The 18,610-nt window shown below is 64.5% G+C and overlaps 2 protein-coding genes across 9 annotated transcripts in view; both read right to left on the reverse strand.

Moving 5' to 3' along the window:
- Window positions 1-14,018, reverse strand: part of AKNA (AT-hook transcription factor) — a 17,411-nt gene extending 3,393 nt beyond the window's left edge. Inside the window, exons 1-22 of one of the 5 annotated variants that reach the window (XM_039719964.1) lie at window positions 13,860-14,018; window positions 8,049-8,307; window positions 7,022-7,935; window positions 6,555-6,629; window positions 5,920-6,079; window positions 5,445-5,602; window positions 5,011-5,070; window positions 4,809-4,909; window positions 4,549-4,711; window positions 4,340-4,467; window positions 4,080-4,253; window positions 3,714-3,915; window positions 3,514-3,620; window positions 3,141-3,361; window positions 2,791-2,977; window positions 2,367-2,540; window positions 2,180-2,283; window positions 1,869-2,015; window positions 1,679-1,780; window positions 914-1,024; window positions 548-698; window positions 22-299 (exon numbers count right to left, since the gene is read on the reverse strand). In XM_039719964.1, coding sequence (XP_039575898.1) covers window positions 23-299; window positions 548-698; window positions 914-1,024; window positions 1,679-1,780; window positions 1,869-2,015; window positions 2,180-2,283; window positions 2,367-2,540; window positions 2,791-2,977; window positions 3,141-3,361; window positions 3,514-3,620; window positions 3,714-3,915; window positions 4,080-4,253; window positions 4,340-4,467; window positions 4,549-4,711; window positions 4,809-4,909; window positions 5,011-5,070; window positions 5,445-5,602; window positions 5,920-6,079; window positions 6,555-6,629; window positions 7,022-7,935; window positions 8,049-8,196 — 3,864 coding nt within the window. In that variant the 5' untranslated portion in view covers window positions 8,197-8,307; window positions 13,860-14,018 and the 3' untranslated portion in view covers window position 22. Of the gene's footprint in view, window positions 1-21; window positions 300-547; window positions 699-913; window positions 1,025-1,672; window positions 1,781-1,868; window positions 2,016-2,179; window positions 2,284-2,366; window positions 2,541-2,790; window positions 2,978-3,140; window positions 3,362-3,513; window positions 3,621-3,713; window positions 3,916-4,079; window positions 4,284-4,339; window positions 4,468-4,548; window positions 4,712-4,808; window positions 4,910-5,010; window positions 5,071-5,444; window positions 5,603-5,919; window positions 6,080-6,554; window positions 6,630-7,021; window positions 7,936-8,048; window positions 8,308-8,929; window positions 9,038-13,859 lie in introns of those variants that run through there. The other 4 variants (XM_039719963.1, XM_039719960.1, XM_039719961.1 and 1 more) reach the window with 4 other exon arrangements.
- A 598-nt stretch (window positions 14,019-14,616) lies between these two features.
- Window positions 14,617-18,610, reverse strand: part of WHRN (whirlin) — a 52,615-nt gene continuing 48,621 nt past the window's right edge. For 3 of the 4 annotated variants that reach the window (XM_039720336.1, XM_039720335.1, XM_039720333.1), the window contains 3 exons: window positions 16,745-16,923; window positions 15,969-16,091; window positions 14,617-15,332 (listed from right to left, as the gene is read on the reverse strand). In XM_039720336.1, the coding sequence (XP_039576270.1) occupies window positions 15,150-15,332; window positions 15,969-16,091; window positions 16,745-16,923 (485 nt within the window). In that variant the 3' untranslated portion in view covers window positions 14,617-15,149. The remainder of the gene's footprint in view (window positions 15,333-15,968; window positions 16,092-16,744; window positions 16,924-18,610) is intronic. The other variant, XM_039720334.1, reaches the window with a different exon arrangement.

Here is an 18,610-nt window from a genome sequence, read left to right on the forward strand (position 1 = left end):
GCACACGGGGCCTGCAGGGCCCTCAGAAGAGGCAGGAGCCGCGCAGGCCCCGCGGCCGGCCCAGCTCCGCGGCCAGCGCCCGGCTCATGCGGCTGGTGGTCAGCCTGACGCTCTGGGCGGCCTCCACAGCCCGGCCCAGGGACCAGTTCAGCTCCTCCAGCTCCTCCAGGTCCAGGCTCAGGCAGCGGTGGTGGCCCCGGGGCCGGGGGGGACGCTCTGCCCGCTGGGGACCCACAGGGACACCGAGGGGGACCCCGGCCAGGGCTGGGGCTGAGGTAGGAACTGCTGGGGAGCAGTAGCTGGGAAGAAGAAGGGACACGGGCTCAGTGGTGGGGTCTGTGCCACCACTGCACCTTATTTCCATCCCTTTCCCATGGATGCCCACCCCACAGCACCACCCCCTTAACACAGCTTGTCCCCAGAGGAGCTGGTGGCAGTGTCACACCACAGTGCATCCCTGGGGTGGGGACAGCTCCTCTTGTGTCCCCCTCCACCCCTGGGGAGTGCTGACCCCCTGAGCCCCCTGCCAGCCCCAGGGCATCCTTACAGCATGGAGGGCACGTAAGGCACGAGGGGGACGGGTGCCAGGCAGACGGTGGCAGCAGGGCTGGCTGCCAAGTACCAAATTCCGGGTTGCTCCGGCTTCTCGGCTCCAGCGTGGGGGCCTGGGGGACAGGAGCCACCAGGGCCACGCTCTGCTGTGGGGAGGAAGGTGGTTAGATGTCCCCATGGGGGTTCAATGTCCCCATGGGGTGCACATCGAGTGGCAGCCCCAGTGCCATCACCCCCTGTGCCACACTGGGTGGGCACAGTCCCCCGGCATCAACAGGAGGCTAAGGTTGTTCCTTGTCCCACCAGCCAGCCCCCATGCAGGGAGCAGCTGTGCCAGGCACGTGTCACCCTTGTCACCCACCGTGTGTGGCTGTGTCCCTGCTGCCCGTGGGTGCCCGGCAGGTGGGGCAGGACGTTCTCCTGGGGGTGCTGTGCTGGGGCTGCCGGGGGGTGTCACCTCCTGCAAACGTAGCTGTGGAGAGAGGACATCAGCAATGCCCCATGCACCGCCAGCCAGGGAAGGTTGGGGAGAGCTGAGTGGTTTGGGGGGGCTGATGAGAAGGGAGGGGGATGTTCTATGCAGGGAAAGGGGGGTCTGCAAAGGTGGGCTCTGCATTGGCACCTGGGACAGGCCTGGGGACAGGTGACACTCCTCCCGGTGACACCTGGAAGCCCAGGGAATCACAGCAATCCCAGGGAATCGCAGAAATCCCAGGGAATTCCATGTTTTGCCCACACAGGCACAGACAAACGCAGATGCCAAGGTGGGCTTGACCCGTGCTTGGCCCCCACGAGGTCAGGGCTTCCCCAGAGCTGCCCAGGCTGGTCCCCCCGGCAATCCCAGGGAATCCCATGTTTTTCTGCCCACACAGGCACAGACAAACGCAGATGCCAAGGTGGGCTTGACCCGTGCTTGGCCCCCACGAGGTCAGGGCTTCCCCAGAGCTGCCCAGGCTGGTCCCCCCGGGGGGCAGTGGGGTCTGGCCAAGGGACAGTGGGGAGAGCCTCAGGCCATGAGGAATGGGTTTGTCTGTTCTCTTCCTAAACCTCTCCAGTTAATTAATTAAGGTCATTAGCAGCTATTAGAGGTGGTAGGGAAGGCTGGAAGGGACTGTGGGCCACTCACCTGATGCCGTCCTGCCCCTGTGACATCGGGGACACCCCGAGGTGCCCGGCTCTTCTCGGGGTGCCGGGGTGGCACGTGGTGTCCCCGCCTGGTACCGTGTCCCTGCCAAACCCCGGCGTCAGCAAGGCCAGGGTCCCCAGGCTGGGGGCGGCCACCTCCAGCCCCACCACCGACCGCCACCAGCACCCACCTGCATACTGTCCCCGGAATGTCACCCCCGGGGGCTTCCCAAGGTGCTTCCGCAGGGCGGGGGGTGCCCGGGGCCCGGCGGGCGAGGGCTCTGACTCGGCGGAGGACAGGGAAGGGGGGTGGCATCCGCTGGGACCGCGCTGCAGACCTGCGGGACCCGCCCTGGGCTGAGCACTGCGGGGGCCGTGCGACCACCAGCGCCTGGTCCCCACGTCCTGCAGCCCCAGAATCCTGCCGCGTGTTTGGGGAGGGCAAGTGGCACGCAGCGGGGGAGCGTGTCCCCTCTGACCCCACCCCGGTGGGGACACTTACCGAGGTCCAGCTGCGGCTTGTCCCGTGGCAGCGATGCCGACCTCGCCCTCCGCGTGGGTGTGACCCCGGGGGCCACCCTGCCCCGCACCGGCGGGCTCGGCTCCCTGCACAGGGGACAGAAATGCTGTCACCCCCTCCGCAGGCTGAGGCTGACCCCCACACGCCCCAGGTCCCCCCTGCCACCTACCCCGAGGGTGCTGGGTCCTGGGGGGCCGATGTTTCGCTGGCCACCGGCTGTCTCCTGGCCGGGGTGACACGAGGAGCGGCTTTTCCCTCGGGATGGCTGCGGGAGCGGAGCAGGCTCTCCTCCAGGCTCCGCCGCAGCCGCCACACCTCGTCCTGCAGCGCCCGGATGGCCTGGCTGCCCCGGGACACACGTCCTGGTGAGGGGGCTGCAGCCAGCAGCGACCCCAGCAGCGCTGGTGGCCCTGGGGGAGCATCAGCACCCCCCTCCCAGACCCCCCATCCCCACCACCGGCACCCAGCAGCTGGGACCCTCCCCAAAACCAAGCCTGGGCTGGCGTTCAGTGCCCTGTGGGTGCCTTTGGGGGGTCCCTGTGTCACCCAGGGGGGTCTGGCCTGGTTTGGGGCAGTGGGACACAGCCACTCACTCGCGCTCCAGACGGGAGCCCAGCAGGTCACAGTGAGCCGGCTCGAGGGACGGCAGGTCGGGGGACAGGAGCGTGGGGGATGGCGTTTCGGGGGAGGGCAGGGGGCTGGTTGGGCTCCTGGCCATGGCTGGGGGGTGGCCACCGGCGCTGGCACAGCTCCTGTCCCCCACCTCCGAGTCCGTGTGAGCTGGGGAGGAAGGGGAGCACAGTGAGCTGGGATCACAGACTGGGACACACCTCCCTCCAGGGAGGGTGACACCAGCACCACAAGGAGGTCTGGGAACCCCAGAAACCAGAGCCACAGAGCCAGGGCCCCCAGATCTCTCTCCCTCACAGTCCTGTGTACTCACTGCCATCAGCATCGGGGTCCGGTCCCCCGTCGCTGCCCGCACTCTCGGCCCAGCGAGGGGGGGAGCTGCTCTGAGAGGGGCTGCTGGGGGGCAGCCGGGCCCCCCCTGTGCCCCCCGGGGGGTAGATGCCCATCAGTGCTGTCTCGGAGGGAAGCGGGGTCGTCTGTCTCTTCCGTGGGGTACGGAGGATGGGGACGGAAGGTCCCAGCGAGCCCGGAGCCCTGGGGAAGGGAGGGGTCATGGGGGCAGCCCCCCAGGCTCCCCCAGGCCACGGGCACTCTGACACCTCCAACCCCGCTCCCCACACCCTCAGTGCCTCTCCCGCCATCCCTGCTCCTCTTCAGTGCCCCAAATCCCGCGGGCAGGGCCGCACCCTGGGCCGGGGGGATGGTGCTCGGGGGTGTGCACGGGGGGTGACACCCTGCTGGCCTCCGAGCCCACGAAGCCGCTGTCGGTCTCTGGGGACACGATGCGCTGCTCCTGCAGAGGCACGGGGACAGCAGGGTCGGTACCCAGCAGCCCGGGAGGCTCTGGGGGGACTCTTGGGGGGGACCCACAGTCCCAGGGACTCACCTTGCGGGGCCCGTGCTGGGTGGCACTGCTGCCTGTCCCACCGAGGGACAGGGGCACCCGTGGTGGCCCAGGGACCCCCAGGGCGGGCTTGGCAGAGGCTGGTGGCTCCTCAGGGGTGGCAGGAGAGGGGTGGCCCTGGATCTCCTCCAGGTTTGGGAGTCCTCTGGGGGGAAGCGTCGCAGCTCTTCTCTGTGGGAGGTGCCTGTGGGGAGGGGATGGAGCGGGAATGATGGGGCAGAGCAACCCCAGATGGGGAAATGTCCTGGTCCAGCTCTGCCATGGAGGCCGTTAGCCCCGAGGTAAAACTGGAGACCTGATGTCAAACCTGCTCAACCCCCCTGGGGACCCGACCTCCACAGCACTTACAAGGGCAAGGGCTCGAGGCTGGGCGCCTCCTCGAGTGACCGTGTCCTGCAGGGGACCTTGCTGGGGCCACCGTCCCCTGCCGTGGGTGCATCCACCTCCTCCTGGGACCCGCTCCCCGCCAGGCTCAGCCGCTCCAGGCTCAGCGACTCCGGCAAGGACTTGAAGTGCTTGTACCTGGGGGGACCCGCGGGCAGGAGCGGGTGGCTTTGGGGACATGCTCCGTGCCCGTGTCCCCCCTGCCCCGCTGTGAGGGCACTCACTGCTCCAGCAGGTCCCCGAAGTCCTCCTCCACTTGGCGCTGCTTGTGCCAGAGGGGCCAGGGCAGCCCACCTGCCACCCCCTCGCTGTCCCCGGCTGTCCCCCGAGGATCCTCCACCAGCACAGGGCTCTGTGAGCACAGCACAAGGGGGTGAGAGGGATAATCCCCATAAATGCAGTGGGGTGGGGAACCTTTGCACCCCCAGCTCACCTCGGGGTGTGGGGAGTGAGCGGCTGGCGGTGGGGACGGGGCTGGGGGGCAGCGGGGCTGCGAGGGGGGCTGAAGGAGGGACTGCCGCCTGCCCCCCGGCTCCAGCCGCTCCTTCAGCCCCTCCAGGCGCAGCCCCAGGCGGTAAATCTCTCCTTCCACTGCCCTGCAACACACCAGCCATCAGTACAGGAGGGACAGCGACCCCCGGGGACTCTTCGGGGCCTCTGGGGGAAAGGGTGGCAGGGGCATCGAGCACGCACCGGTCAGGATCAAACCCCCCCGCAGCCTCCGGGAGCTGCTGCCGGGCCCGCAGGTATTCCCGCTCCAGCGCATCCTGCGCGTCCCTCAGCATCCTCAATCTCTGCGGCACAAGAGCGGGGTCCAGGCCTGTCCGCTGGGCCCCGGGCACCCCCCGTGGTCCTGCCGCCCCCCGGGCTGGGGTCTGGGAAGGGACTGACGCACCTGGAGCTGTTCCGAGGGTGTGGGGGTCCCTGCACGCACCCAGCTTTCGAAGGCTTCCACCTGGCCGGGGTTGTACGGGCTGAGCCCGGCTCTGCTGCACCCCCCCGCACTCCCTAGACCCCCCATATGAAACACCCCCAGGGCTGCTCCAGCGCGATCCCCCACTGCAGCCCCCTCCCCAGCCTTCCTTCCTTCCCAGCACCCCACAACACTCCCCCTCCATAGCACCTCCCCCAACCCCCTCCGCAGCTGCCCCCCAGCCTACCCCTATAGCCCCCGCGCAGAACTCCCCCCAAATCCCTCCCTGCAGCCCCCACTATCACTCTCCCCGAAAGCCCTTCTCCATGCAGCCCCCCCCGAATCCCCCCTCCTCACAGCCCCCCGTTCCTGCATCTCTCCACGCCCCAGCCCCCCAGCAGCCCCCCGGTCCTTACCTGCGCCTGCAGCCTGCGGCTCTGCCCCGCCAGGGCCCGGGTGAGCCGGGGGCCGGGGCAGCAGCACGGCCCGGGGCAGGTGGGGCAGCCCCCCCCGGGCGGAGGAGGGGACCGAGGTTGGGGTGAACCCCCCCGCTCTGGCGGTCCCGGGCCTCCAGCTGCGAGAAAACACGAGGACAAGTGACACCGCAGCAGCGGTGACACCAGCGTGGGGAGGGGGCTGTGGGGGACAATCCCCACAGATCCGGAGCGGGAGGACAGTGAGGGCAGGGGACATGGGGACACCTGCGAGGTGTGGGGCTGTGGGACAGGGATCAACACACCTGCGAGGTGTGGGGCTGTGGGATGTGGATCAACACACCTGCGAGGTGTGGGGCTGTGGGATGGGGATCAACACACCTGCGAGGGGTGGGGCTGTGGGACAGGGATCAACACAGCTGCGAGGTGTGGGGCTGTGGGACACGGATCAACACACCTGCACGTGGCGAGGCACGTGGCAAGGCCGGGGCTGTGGCCGTGCCCAGAGCCGCTGTCCGCCCCTGCGGGATGCTCAGGGTCATCACTCGGCTCCCGGTGGCCACGGTGCCCATGGCGAGGCTGCGGCTGGGCTGTGGCGGGTCGGAGAACAGGCTCACCTGGGCAGGGAGAGCGGGTTTGGGCAGCCAGCCTGCACCCCGACCCACCCACCGTGCCCCGGGGCACCCCGAAGCACCTCACGGGCACAGCAGTGGGTGCGGTGAAGGTGGGGACACGCGTGCGGGGGGCGGTTGGCACAGCCCTGCCTCAGTTTCCCCACCCACGCGGTGGCAGAGGTGACACGGGGACGCGCTTCCTGCCATCTCAGAGATGTGCCCCGCCATTCCGGGGACAACCCGGCTCAGCCACCGCCCCGGCACAGAGGGGACGCTGCCAGGCGAGGGGTGCACGATGCTCCCCGGGCTGCTGGGGGCTCTGCGGCAGCCTCACCCCCCTCCCTGGGCTGGGACCGCTCAACCGCAGCTCCCCGGGAGGAGGAAGAGGAGGGGGGCTGGGGAGGAAGGCACAGCACATAACCTCAGCGAGGGGGAGCAGAGAGGGGAACCCCCCGAGGCATCCTGAGCCCCCACCCACCCTGGCACCCAGGCGCAGCTGGTCGATGGTGTTCTCAGCCTCGGCGTACTTGGTCAGCAGCTTGTGGTAGTCGTCCTGCGGGGAGGGGACACCAGTGGGGGACAGCACTCGGCACGGGGGGGAGTCCCGTGGGTGGGGTGCAGGAACGCCCTCTCTAAAACACCCGACCCCTCTGTGCAGATATGACACCCTTTCTCTGCGTGGGGAGAGCCCCCCTCTCCTCCCAGGGGGACAAACATCCTGAGGGTGACCGCCATCCCGAGGGGACACCACGAGCACCCTGTCCCCAGGCTGAGCACTGCCCACATCCCCGCTCCTTCCCTCCTCACCAGCTCCATGCAGGACCGGGAAGGCGTGACCAGCACCACACCCCCATGGGGGTCCCAGAGGCAGTGACACCCCCACGTCCCTGCTCCCCCCACCCTGCAGACCCTCCCAGTGGCTGAACGGGGGGAGGTGGGCGTTACCTGGAGCTGCTGCACCAGCGCTGTCGCTTGTCTGGGGGACCTCAACTCCTGCGGCAGCCCGGCCGTGCTGGGGGGCTGCGGGGACGCCCCCTCCCCGCTGCTCAGCAGCACCTCCCGCACGATTTCGGCCGGGGATTTGAAGGCGATGGGGCCGCGGGGGCGGGCGGGCAGCACCCGGCCCCGGGGCGGGCGGTAGCTCTGGTCGAACTTCACCCGCGCCTCCACCTTGGACAGGTCGGGCAGGGGGTGGTTGAGGCGCCCTCGGCCGTACTGGGTGCCCTCGGTGCCCGTTCCCGGGGGATCCTTCGCCCCCTTGGCACCCGTTCGCCTGCGGGGGCTCAGGGACCGCGACTGCCGGGCGGGCTTGGGGGGCACCACCGCAGGCGCTGCTTTCTTGGGCACTCGCGATCTGCCGTGCCCTTGGGGTGCCGCGGGATTCCCGGCGCCCTGGGGCTGCCCGGAGGGTGCCAAGCCAGCAGGTGCCAGCGCTGTGCCAGGGACACGCTGGGGGCCGGGGCCATGGGCGGAGAGCTGCACGGGGCGGCTCCGCCTCGGGCTCCACTCCTGCCTGTGCCCCCCGGTGGTGGCCCCGGCCGTGCCCCAGCCCCGGTGCTGGCGGGACGGGGTGCCAGGGCCAGGGCTGGTGTCTGACAGCCCCGAGGTGCACCCCCCGTCCGTGCTGCAGCCCCGGGGCTGGCACAGAGCCCGGCCGTCCCCCGTCGCCTCGGGGCTGCCGCTGGAGCCCGAGCCCCAGCGGCCCCCGGAGGACAGCTCGGGGTAGGGGTCCCCATCGCTCTCTGCCCCCCAGGGCCCCTCGTCCCCCCCGGAGCTGCCCCGCTCCTCGTCCTCCTCCTGCCGCGGGTGCCATCGCCCCTCCTCTGCCGCGGACCCCTCCTCCAGGTCCTCACTGTCACCTGCAAAACACCGGCACCGCGGGGCTGTCGCCACCCGCACCCGTGTGTCCCCGGCCCCCCGGCTCCAGCAGCTCCTGGGACACCGGGGACCACCCTTTCTGGGCAGGACTCACCCCACGGTGGGCTGCTGGCACCCTCCCCCAGGCCGATGACCCCATCCTCGTCCATCCGCCTTTCGAAGTCGTCTTCTTCCTCCTCCTCCTCCTCCTCGCCCTGCCAGCGCGTCAGCTCTGTTTGTGTCCATGGTGCCGGGCTGGCCATGGCCGCGGGCGCGCCGGGCCCTCACTTGTGTCGCTTCATGGCCCGGCGGCGGTGGCGGCGGGCTGGGGACCTCCTTGTCGCGAATGTAGGTCACAGCATCGCCGCCGCGTCCTGGGGGGGCCGGGGGAGAGGGAGGGATGCTCAGCGGGACATGGTGGGCTCTGTTTGAGGGGTCTCCCCCACGCTGGCAGGGTCTTCCCTGTCCCCCAAATCTCGGGGACAAAAGAAACCCCTGATGACATGGGGACACCTTCGGATCAGACCCCCCCACTCTGCATCCCACCACAAAGCTGGAGCTGCCACATTTCTGCCAGCCGTGAGGTCCTCGTGGGGAAGGAGCCCCTCAGGGACACCCAAAAAGGTTTGTCCCCCCACCCCGGGAACACCCAGGCCATGCTGGCACCCTGTGGATGTCACCCCAGCCACACCCTGGTTCCACCAACAGTGCTGGGGAGGCAGGAGCACCCCAAAGACCCCTCTGGATGTGGGATCAGAGCAGAGACCTGACACACAAATTCCCTGATGATCCCAAAGCATGAGCTCCCCCCTCACCCCCACCCGGGGTTTCCACCAGCAGCTGGAGAAACACCGGAAGCCAAAACCCCAAATGTGGGGTGTGGCAAGAAAGGCCACGGGGTTTTCCAACCAGGTCACCTCTGCTGGATTGCAGCCCCACAAGCCCAAATTTTGTCCTGGGGGACCAAACCACCAGCCCCATGCAGGGGACACTCACCCTGCACCAGCAGCCCCAGGACATCCCCATCACCGTGACCCCTCCTGAGCCCCCCGAAACCTTCCTGTGCCTGTGGGGCAGCCGAGCTTTTGCAGAAGGAGGAAATGATGTTTCCTGCAAGTTTGCAGGTGGCCACAGACATTCTAACCCCATCCGGCCCTGCGCAGTGGGGGCTGAACCCTCTTCCTGCAGCATTTTCTATCAAAACCTTTATTTTTTAATCCAATTCAGAGCAAAATGCTGAAGGAAGAGAGGGGAGGGAGATCCCCGGGACCATCAGCAGTTGGCCCAAAAAACATCAGCATGAGGATCTTCCAGGAGACCTAAAACTGAGCTTTAAAACCCCCAAAATTCAGCCATCCTTGGAAATTCCCCCAGATTTCCAAAGGGAGGGTGCAGCTGGCCCCATCCTGGGATGCTGCTCACACTCCCAGCGATGCTGTGGCTGCACCCAGGCATTGTCTTGGCACATTCACAGGCAGCCAATTAAGCCAGCTCGTTAATGTGTAATTAGTGGCACGCAGAGGACAGCTTGACAAGCTAATGAAACCACAGCACAATCCCGGGGGTGGCTGCTCTTAGCCCGGGGGTGCTGCAGTGATTTTGGGGTGCTGCTGGCTCGGGAATGGTGGTGGTGAGGAGTAAACCTATCCACAGCACCCACACGCTCTGGGAGAAGTCCTCTCATCCCCTCCCAAGCCTCAGTTCTGCAAATTCCTTGGCTGCTTGTGAGGTTGGAGGTTATTTTCCAGCACCACCTGGCATCAAGGGCATCATCCTTGCACCAGCCTTGCTCCCAGCCCTGCCTGCATCCTTGGGGCATTCCAAGCAGGAGCAAACCCCAAAGCATCCCTTAGGGTCTTGCAAACCTCCTGAGGGGTTTGGATGAGGTTTCCCCCCCACACTGAGTGGATAACTGCATTCCCCACACCTGGAGATGCTCCACAGCTTCTCCTGCCCCTGGGAAGGACGGGGCTGCCCATGGGATTATTCAGACCCTGAGCTACTGAAACCAAAGAGGGATTTTGGCTTCAGCTCCTCCCTGAGCTGGGATGTTTCCAGCCCCTAGTCCTTACACACATCCCAGAGACCCCCACCGAGTGCCTCCCATCCCACCTGGAGCCCTGTGGGATCCCAGAGCCACGAGGAGCCCCAAACACCATGGCCAGGATTCCCCAGGAGAGTGCTGGGTGAAAGGAGCTGGGTGTAGGAATGTGTTTTCTGTTCACAGTGACCAAATCATTCTTGTCTACTTAGAAAGACACAAAGCCCTAAAGTTTCTCTCCTCAAATAGGTAAAAAGACATCTCACAAGACCTTGAGGACTTCACCTCAAACCTGGGGCTGCCCAATTAGACAAAGGCCAAAAAGTCCCACCTAAACAATCCAATTAAAAAAAAGAAGAGAACAAAGGAAATAATCGCTTTTGTGGGGTGTTTTAACAAAAATAAAAACCTCTTACCCCTAACTCAGCTTTTCTCTATAAGAGCTTTATTATTTTGCCTTTTATTAAACCTGTTTCTGTTTCCAACACTACCTCAAAAACCATTCTACTCATTTTATACCATTAAAAGCAACTAAGCTATCTCAAGTGTAATTAGTTCTCTAAGAGCTCGTTAAGACCTAACTCAAAAAAACCCCCATCACCTGGGGGGGCTGTTCTCTTGGGAAGAAGGGGGTTAAAACATTCCCAACCCATTTCTGGCATTCCTTTAACCCCATCCCAGGCAGGGGATGGGGCTTGTGCATGTCTTGAAGGAGGCCATGGCTAACCCACACGCTGTCACCCCATTTCTGAGCAGTGGTTCCCCCATGCACAGCCCACAGCAGCTGCACTCTGCATGAGCCACTTCCAAACCCAGCCACAGTTATTGCTTTCCCAGAAAATCCCTCTGCTGATGGTCATGGTGGCAAGAGCAAAAAAATCTCAGATTCTTTTCCCCCCTCTAAGTGATTTTCTCACTCTTATGGGAGCACAGAAAAGCTTGAAAAATGATGTGGCTTCATGCTCAGCAGCCACAAATCAAACACAAACAATCCCAAATGTGTGTGCAGAAATATATCCATATATTTTAATTTTCCTCTTGGAAAGCCAGGATTTTTGCAACATGCAACTGGGAAAAAAAGCTGAAAAGAAATTTAAAAGCCTCAGCTAGAAAACCCTGAACTGTGCTCTGCCCCAGCCCCTCCACCCCTCTCCCGCCCTACAAATCCCAGCCAGGGCTGTCCCAAATTGTGGCTCAGGGCAGAGGGGCCCAGCCAAGGGAGGGATGCTGCCAGCAGTGCTGGGTGCTGCCAGGTGTCTGTCTGTCCCTCCAAAGCCCCGATCCTTTCTGCAGGCAGTGATCCCATCCCTGCCCCGATCCCATCCCTTCCCCGATCCCATCCCTGTCCTGATCCCATCCCTTCCCCAATCCCATCCCTTCCCCGATCCCATCCCTGCCCTGATCCCATCCCTGTCCCACTCCCTGCCCCGATCCATCCTTGCCTCAATCCCATCCCTGTTCCGATCCCATTCCTGCCCCACTCCCTGCCCCAATCCCATCCCTTCCCCAATCCCACCCCTGCCCCAATCCCATCCCTGCCCCAATCCCCTGTCCCTCCATCCCCCATCCCTGTCCCACTCACTGCTCTGATCCCATCCCTGCCCCGATCCCATCCCTGTTCCCCTCCCTGCCCCGATCCCATCCCTGATCCCATCCCTGCCCCAATGCCCGCAGCAAAGACGAGGTGCGAGGCTGATCCCGCCCAGCTCATCCCGTGTGGCAGTGGAGCAGCAGCCACCAAGGCCAGCACGAAGCCGTCGTGGCTCCCGGGTTTATCCGTGGTGACAGCAGAGGAGACAGGAGCATCCTCCGCCCCAGGGCTCGCTCGGTGACAGGGAAGGGGGGGACAGGGCTGCTGTCACTCTGCCTTCACTGCCTTGTCAACCCCGGGCAGAGCAGGGGGGATGGGGGGGCTCTACACCCCACACCTCCATCCCCGCATTCTCTGAGTGATGTGGAATTACCCTCCTGCCCTGTATTACCCTCTGAGTGATGTGGAATTACCCTCCTGTCCCCAAATCCCTTGCCCGGGATGGGTTAAAGCCCCTCCTGCACATCCCTGCCCATCCGGGATGCAGGGGGGCTTAACCCCATCCCAGGCAAGGGATGGATGTTTTGCATCTCTTTTAGAGAGGTTTGAAGGAGGCCAGAACGGCCTCGGGCTGAAACTTGGCAAGGGATGTCTGCGCTCCAGGAGGGAGACATTCCTGGTGTATAAACCCTTTTTTAAAGCCCACAGAGCCCCGTTTTCATAGGCATGAAAGAGGGCAGAGAAGCGGAAACGCTGCGTTCTTAGTTTGCATTATTTTCTACTAGAACAAGGGAGGGACCATCACAGCGAGGAAGAGCCTGACAAATCTCCCTCATCCCCTGAAAGCACACGCCTGTCAGCATCACTGCAAAGCCCACGAGTCACCCCAATTCTGGCAGCTGGAGGGGCCATGTCCCCCTCCAGCCCCCCATCCCGGCACATCCCAACGGAGAGGCACCAAAACACCACGGAAATGTCATTTTTTCCAGCACTTGCACCGAAGCAAAGCACCACGACATGACAGAGAACTCTTTCCTCCCTCCTCCCTGGCACCTCCTGTCCTCGCTGGGGACACCCCGGGCGCAGGGCCGGGGGCGGATGGCCGCAATGCCCGGAAGGACAGACAGACAGCCTTAATCCCCGTCTGGAGGGCGCTGCCGCTGTCCCCGCGCCGCAGCCGGTGCCACCGAGATCCCTTCTTAGCACAGGGCACAGAGGCGGCGGGGACACGGCCAGGGGATTGTGCTGGGGTGAACCAGCCACAGCTTCCCCGTGCCACGGCCTCAACCCCCCACAGCGAAGAATTTCCCCCCATACCCCATCCAATCCTGCTCTTTGTCAGTTTGAAGCCATTCCCTGTGTCCTGTCCCTCCATCCCTTGTCCAAAGTCCCTCTCCAGCTCTCCTGGAGCTCCTTCAGGCACTGGGAGCGGCTCTGAGCTCTCCCTGGAGCTTTTTCATCCCCATCTCTCCCAGCCCGTAGGGGCAGTGCCCGCCCTGCCGCGCTCCCCGCCTGCCATTGAACTTTAAGAAGCGATTTAAGCCCTGCCCGGAAGGCACCGAGAGGCTGCGCCGGAGCACGGGACAACCCGCGACACCCGCGGGCACCAGCGGCTGCCATGAACACGGCTGCCCTTTAAATAAAACACGGAACTGAAGCTGAACGGTGCCCCGGCAACTTCCTCGGAGGAGCCGCCGGCAGCTCCCGGCCCCGGCCGTGCCTCCGAGCCCGGCCGTGCCTCCGAGCCCCGGCCGTGCCTCCGAGCCGCCTCCGCGGCCCCTGACGAAACCCTCCCGGAATCCTCCGGCCCCGGCGGGGAGGAGGCACCGCCAGAAGAAAAGTTCTGACAAGTTTCCTCGGGGCCACGAAGGCTGCGATGGCGTGGGGAGGACACGCCTCGGCCGGGAGCGGCGTGTCCCGCATCCCCCCGTGTCCCGCATCCTCGGCCGTGTCCCGCATCCCCCGCCGTGTCCCGCATCCCCCGCCGTGTCCCGCATCCCCTCGTGTCCCGCATCCTCGGCCGCAGGGACCCCGCCGGGGCTGGGGGTGCCCCCGCTCCGCCCAGGGACCCCGGCAGCTCCCGGCTGCGAGCCAGCCCTGCCCGGGCCGGGCTCAGCAGAGCCGGCAGCTCTGGATGCGGCCCCGGGATGGGGCCCGCGGGCTGCGCCTCCAGCTGCGCCTCCAGCTGTGGCTCCGGCGGCGCCCCGGGGCCCCTGTCCTTCCCTCCAGCTGCAGCGGGCGGCTGCAGGGAGCAGCGCAGCCCTTCCCGGCCCCCTCGGGCACAGCTGGGGCACATCTGGCCCGCGGGCACCGCTGGAGCGGCTCCCTCACCCCGCGAGCGCCGCGCTGCCCACCTGTAGGGAGGGCCCGGCTGGCGCTGGGCGGCTCCGGTCCCGGTCCCGATCCCCGTTCTGATCCCGATCCCGATCCCGGTCCTTGTCCCGGTCCCGGTCCCGGTCCCGATCCAGCTCGGCCCGGCCCCGCCGGACAAAAGCGCGGCCCGCGGCGCCAGGGGGCGTGGCCTCCCCTCATTAGCATACCCGCCGCACTCCGCCAATCCGCGCTCGGAGCAGGACGTCGTCAGCATAAACCCCGCCCATCTTTTATTTGCATATCCCGCGGCTGGCGGCCAATCAGAGCCGCGGGTGAGGGAATCTCATTGGCATAATTTATGCAGCGCGGGCACCCCCTGGCGGGGCACTGCCCATTCCCGGGATGGGATGGGATCAATGGGGAAGGGAAGGGAAGGGAAGGGAAGGGAAGGGAAGGGAAGGGATCCATGGGATGCAATCTATGGGATGGCTGATCCCAAAGATCCTCGGCAGGGATTGAGATGAGAACGGGGAAGGGATGGGGTCGGAATGAGGAGCGATTGCGATGGGAAAGAATGAAATGGGGATAGGACTGGCCATGGGATAGATGGGAATAAAGACTGGATGGGTCAAGGATGTCATGGGGCTGGCACAGGGCATCTCCTCAACATGACCACCACTGCACTCCCACCCACCCTACCAGCCCTGGGAAGCTCCCAGGACATTAAGAAAAATATCCTGGCACCCCTGCCCCTTCCTACCCCCTCATCCCAGCCCCGAAATGCCCCCAAGTGCAGCCTTTTTTCTACCCTGATAGATTTATTGAAAAATTAAAAGCACAAGCTCTGTATATATAAATACAACGACATTGCCAGCGATTTACAAGGCCTCCGGTTCCTCTCTCTGCATCCCCACCCATGGCTGGTACCACCCACCTGGGCACCTTGGGGACCACCCAAAGGAGCAGCAACCGCCCGAAACTCCCTCCAGCCTGAGCCACGGGCCCACCTGGCTCTGTGTGTGGCACTCAAATGACAGCAGGGACACCCAGACCGTGCCACCCTCCTGCCCCGCTCGCAGCCTGGCCGAGGGGGAGAGGACATTCCCTACCCCAGAGAGGACGGGGATGGAAACTGGAAGGGCTGTGCCCGTTCTCAGCCTGCCCTGGCCAGGCAGCAAGCCTGCAGCGGGCGCGGGGACATTTGGGGACAAGCTGGGGGTGCGTGCGCGTGCGGGGCCGTGCGCGCTGGGACGCTGCTGTCCCACCTCGGCGCCATCCTCCATCCCCATCCCAGCGCTCCCCGACAAAGCAGCGCTGCCCAAAGCCCTCCCCTAAAGGGCGACGTTGAACTCTGTGACCAAGAAATCGATGTAGTCCTTTTCCTTCAGCTTAAAGGCCTCGGCGATGATGCGGGCGGCCTCCCGGTGCTCCTTTCCTCGCAGTCCCGTGCCGTTCACCTCCAAAATGACGTGTCCCACCTTCAGCTTCCCGCAGTTGTGTGCCGAGCCCCCCCGCTGCAGGGGAGAGAGGGGGGTCAGCTCATGTTCCCACCACTCCCTGCAGCAAGCAGGGGGGAAAAAACTGGGAGATATTTCATATCCGACGTGATGGATGTGAAATATTTCACTTTTTGGAGGGAGGGGATGAATTTGGCTTCCCCCCTGCTTGCTCCTGGAGCGTGACGCCAGCTGGGATGGCCAAGAATAACCAAGGCAGAGTCGGGTCTGCTTTTTTTTGCTGTAAATAACTTGAATTTTGCCCCAAGTAAACAGCAAATAGGGAGACAGCTCCAGAGGGCTCAATCCCCTGGCTCCCATCCACCATTCCCCCTCCTCAATCCCCCGTCTGGCAGTCTCCAGACATCTGGAGACAGCAGCCAAGCTGTCAGGGCTGCCCTGATCCCCTCGGAGATGTCTGGAGCACACAGCTGGCTCCCAGGAGGTGTGTTCTGGGATGGGATCATCCACGGGACACAGACGCCGTCCTCAGCGTGGCAGAACGGTGCCTGTGGAGGTTCAGGGCTGCAGGGGGGGACAACCCCCCAAAATCCCCCTGTTCACAGCTCCAGGGCTTTGCCCAGCCTGCTCAGGGAGGAGAGGGCTGGGAAGGGCTGGGATGTGCACAGAGCTGTCCCGTCCCAGCTGCCCTACCTGGATGGTGACGATGCGGGGCAGCGGCTGCCGCGTGTTGGCGCCGCCCTCGATGGCGATGCCCAGGGTGGGAGCGCTCTTGGACACCCGGATCAGACACGATGTGGGCTCCAGGAGCCCTGGCTGTGGGGACAGATGGCAGCACTGCTGAGGGGGCCTGGGCGCCGTGTGCCAGCCGTGCTCCCTCGGCCAGGGCCCCACAGCAGGCAGGGACATGCTGGCTTGCCACCAAAGAGGGACAGACACAGCCCTGCAGTTGCTTTCTGACTCCTGATCCAAAATCCCAACTCTGGGCAGAGCTGGAAGGGAAACTCTGGGAAGGGTTTGGGAAGGAGCAGACCAGCTCTCTGCCTGCCTGCCTGTGTCCCTCATCCTCACCACCACCATAAACCCTCTGAGTTATGTCTGATACCCACTGCCACCTTCCCTTTGGCTGACAGGTGACTTCACTCATGCGGCTTGTGGATGTCCCTTTAGAGCCAGGAACTCTCCCATGCCCCAGGCAGCTGCTGGCTGGAGCTGGGAGGGATGGGATTTACCCAGGATGGAGTGAATCAGCCCTACAGTGCCCCTCTCAGCCACTCCTGACCCCCTTCCCCCCAGCTCAGCCCCCCAGAGAACTGACTGTCTGCAGCAGAGAGGAGAAATACCCCAGCCAAGCACGGATGAGTGGCTGCTGCCTGTGGGCAGAGGGAGTGGAACAGGCTGGCCAAGGCAGAGGGGCACAGCCCTGGGTGCCCCCTCCCACAGAGAGCAGCACCCCAGACCCCCCTCACCGGCTTGGAGGCCCCTTCTGCCGCCCCCTCGCTCCTCGTGGCCTCCTTGGGGCTGCGGCTTTTCCCGGGGCCCGGCTGCCGGCTCCTGTCCTTGCCGCTCGTCTCGACCTCCCCGATGTCCACCCCGCTGTCCTCGCTGAGGGTCTGCCCGCTGTCCGACAGCTGGGAGAGCGTGGAGGCTGGGGAGAGACGCGGCGTTAGCGGGCGGGCAGCGCCGGGGCCGGGGCTGGCCGAGCGCCCACGGCCACGGGGCGAGGGCAGCTGCCGCTCCCAGGGCTGGGCAGCCTCCCTGGGATTCACACCGGGGCTGCAGAGCAACGTTCCCAAGCACAGCCCTGCAGAACCATGGGATTGCTCAGGAGGCAAAAGCCCTCTCAGATCATCGAGGCCAACCACAAGAGCAGCACTGCCAAGGCCACTGCAAAGCCATGTCCCCAAGTGCCACATCTACACGGCTTTTACATTCTTTCAGGGATAGGATCTCCACCACTGCCCTGGGCAGCCTCTCCCAGTGCCTGACCACTCTTTCAGTGCAGGGATTTTCCCATTATCCAACGTGAAGCTCCGCTGGCACAGCTTGAGGCCATCTCCTCTTGTCCTATCCCTGTTTCCTGGGAGAAGAGATTGACCCCAACCTCACTGCAGAAGAGCAGAGCTGTGCACAGGCAGCATCCAGAGACAAGTGGCCTCAAACCCTGGTCTGGAATCCAACCCAGATCCCAAACATGGATGGAAGGAGAGAGTGATGAATTCAGGGACCCTGCTGGAGTCACGTTTATGCAGCCCATGCTCCACAACAGGGTCTGGGAGGAGACAGGGACCAAGCCAGGTGAAGAGGTGCTGCCATGGAGGAGCTTTCTGCCCTTCCAGGATGAAGACCAAGTGCAGATGGAGGCTGGAAATGTCAGGAGCAGCGGCGGCGCTGCATTAATGCACCCGCGGCGCTGCATTTAATGCACCCGCGGAGCTGCATTTAATGCACCTGCATCGCCCTGCGGGCAGCGGGCCGGCTGCAGTGACGGCGCTGTGCCACACGAGGGCGACATTGCCACTCGTGTCGCAGCGCGGGGGGGCCGGGAGAGCTCCGGGACTGCCCTGGGTCCCCTTCCCTCTCCATGAACGAGAGATCCTCTGGATTCCCCTTCCCTCTCCTCCTCCAGGAACCCCCTGGATCCCCCTTCCCTCTGCATCTCCAAGAACCTCCCTGGATCCCCCTTTCCTATCTCTGAGAGCTCCCGGGACCCCCTGGGACCCCTCCTCCCTCTCCATCTCCGAGGGACCCATGGGGATCTGCACACTGTTCCCTCACCTCCGCTTTTTCCTGGGATAAACATAATTCCTGAGCCGCGTGTCAGCACAACTAGATTTTTTTTCTCCCCTCAAAATGCACAGTTAATGGGAAAAGACCAGAATTATTTCTGGTCCCTGAGGTCACAGAATGGCCTGGGTTGGAAGGGATCTTAAAGCTCATCCCATCCCACCCCTGCCATGGGCAGGGACACCTTCCACCAGCCCAAGCCCTGTCCAGCCTGGCCTTGGGCACTGCCAGGGATCCAGGGGCAGCCACAGCTGCTCTGGGCACCCTGTGCCAGGGCCTGCCCACCCTCCCAGGGAACAATTCCTAATTCTCAATATCCCATCCATCCCTGCCCTCTGGCAGTGGGAGCCATTCCCTGTGTCCTGTCCCTCCATGCCTTGTCCCCAGTCCCTCTCCAGCTCTCCTGGAGCCCCTTCAGGCCCTGGCAGGGGCTCTGAGCTCTCCCTGGAGCATCTCCCCTCCAGGTGAGCACCCCCAGCGCCCTCACCCTCCACAGGAGAGATGCTCCAACCTTTTTGGATCACGAGATCCATCACGAGACCTGAAGC

This window comes from Passer montanus, unplaced genomic scaffold (assembly GCF_014805655.1).
Source record: "Passer montanus isolate IOZ18808 unplaced genomic scaffold, ASM1480565v1 scaffold43, whole genome shotgun sequence".
Classification (NCBI taxonomy): domain Eukaryota; kingdom Metazoa; phylum Chordata; class Aves; order Passeriformes; family Passeridae; genus Passer; species Passer montanus.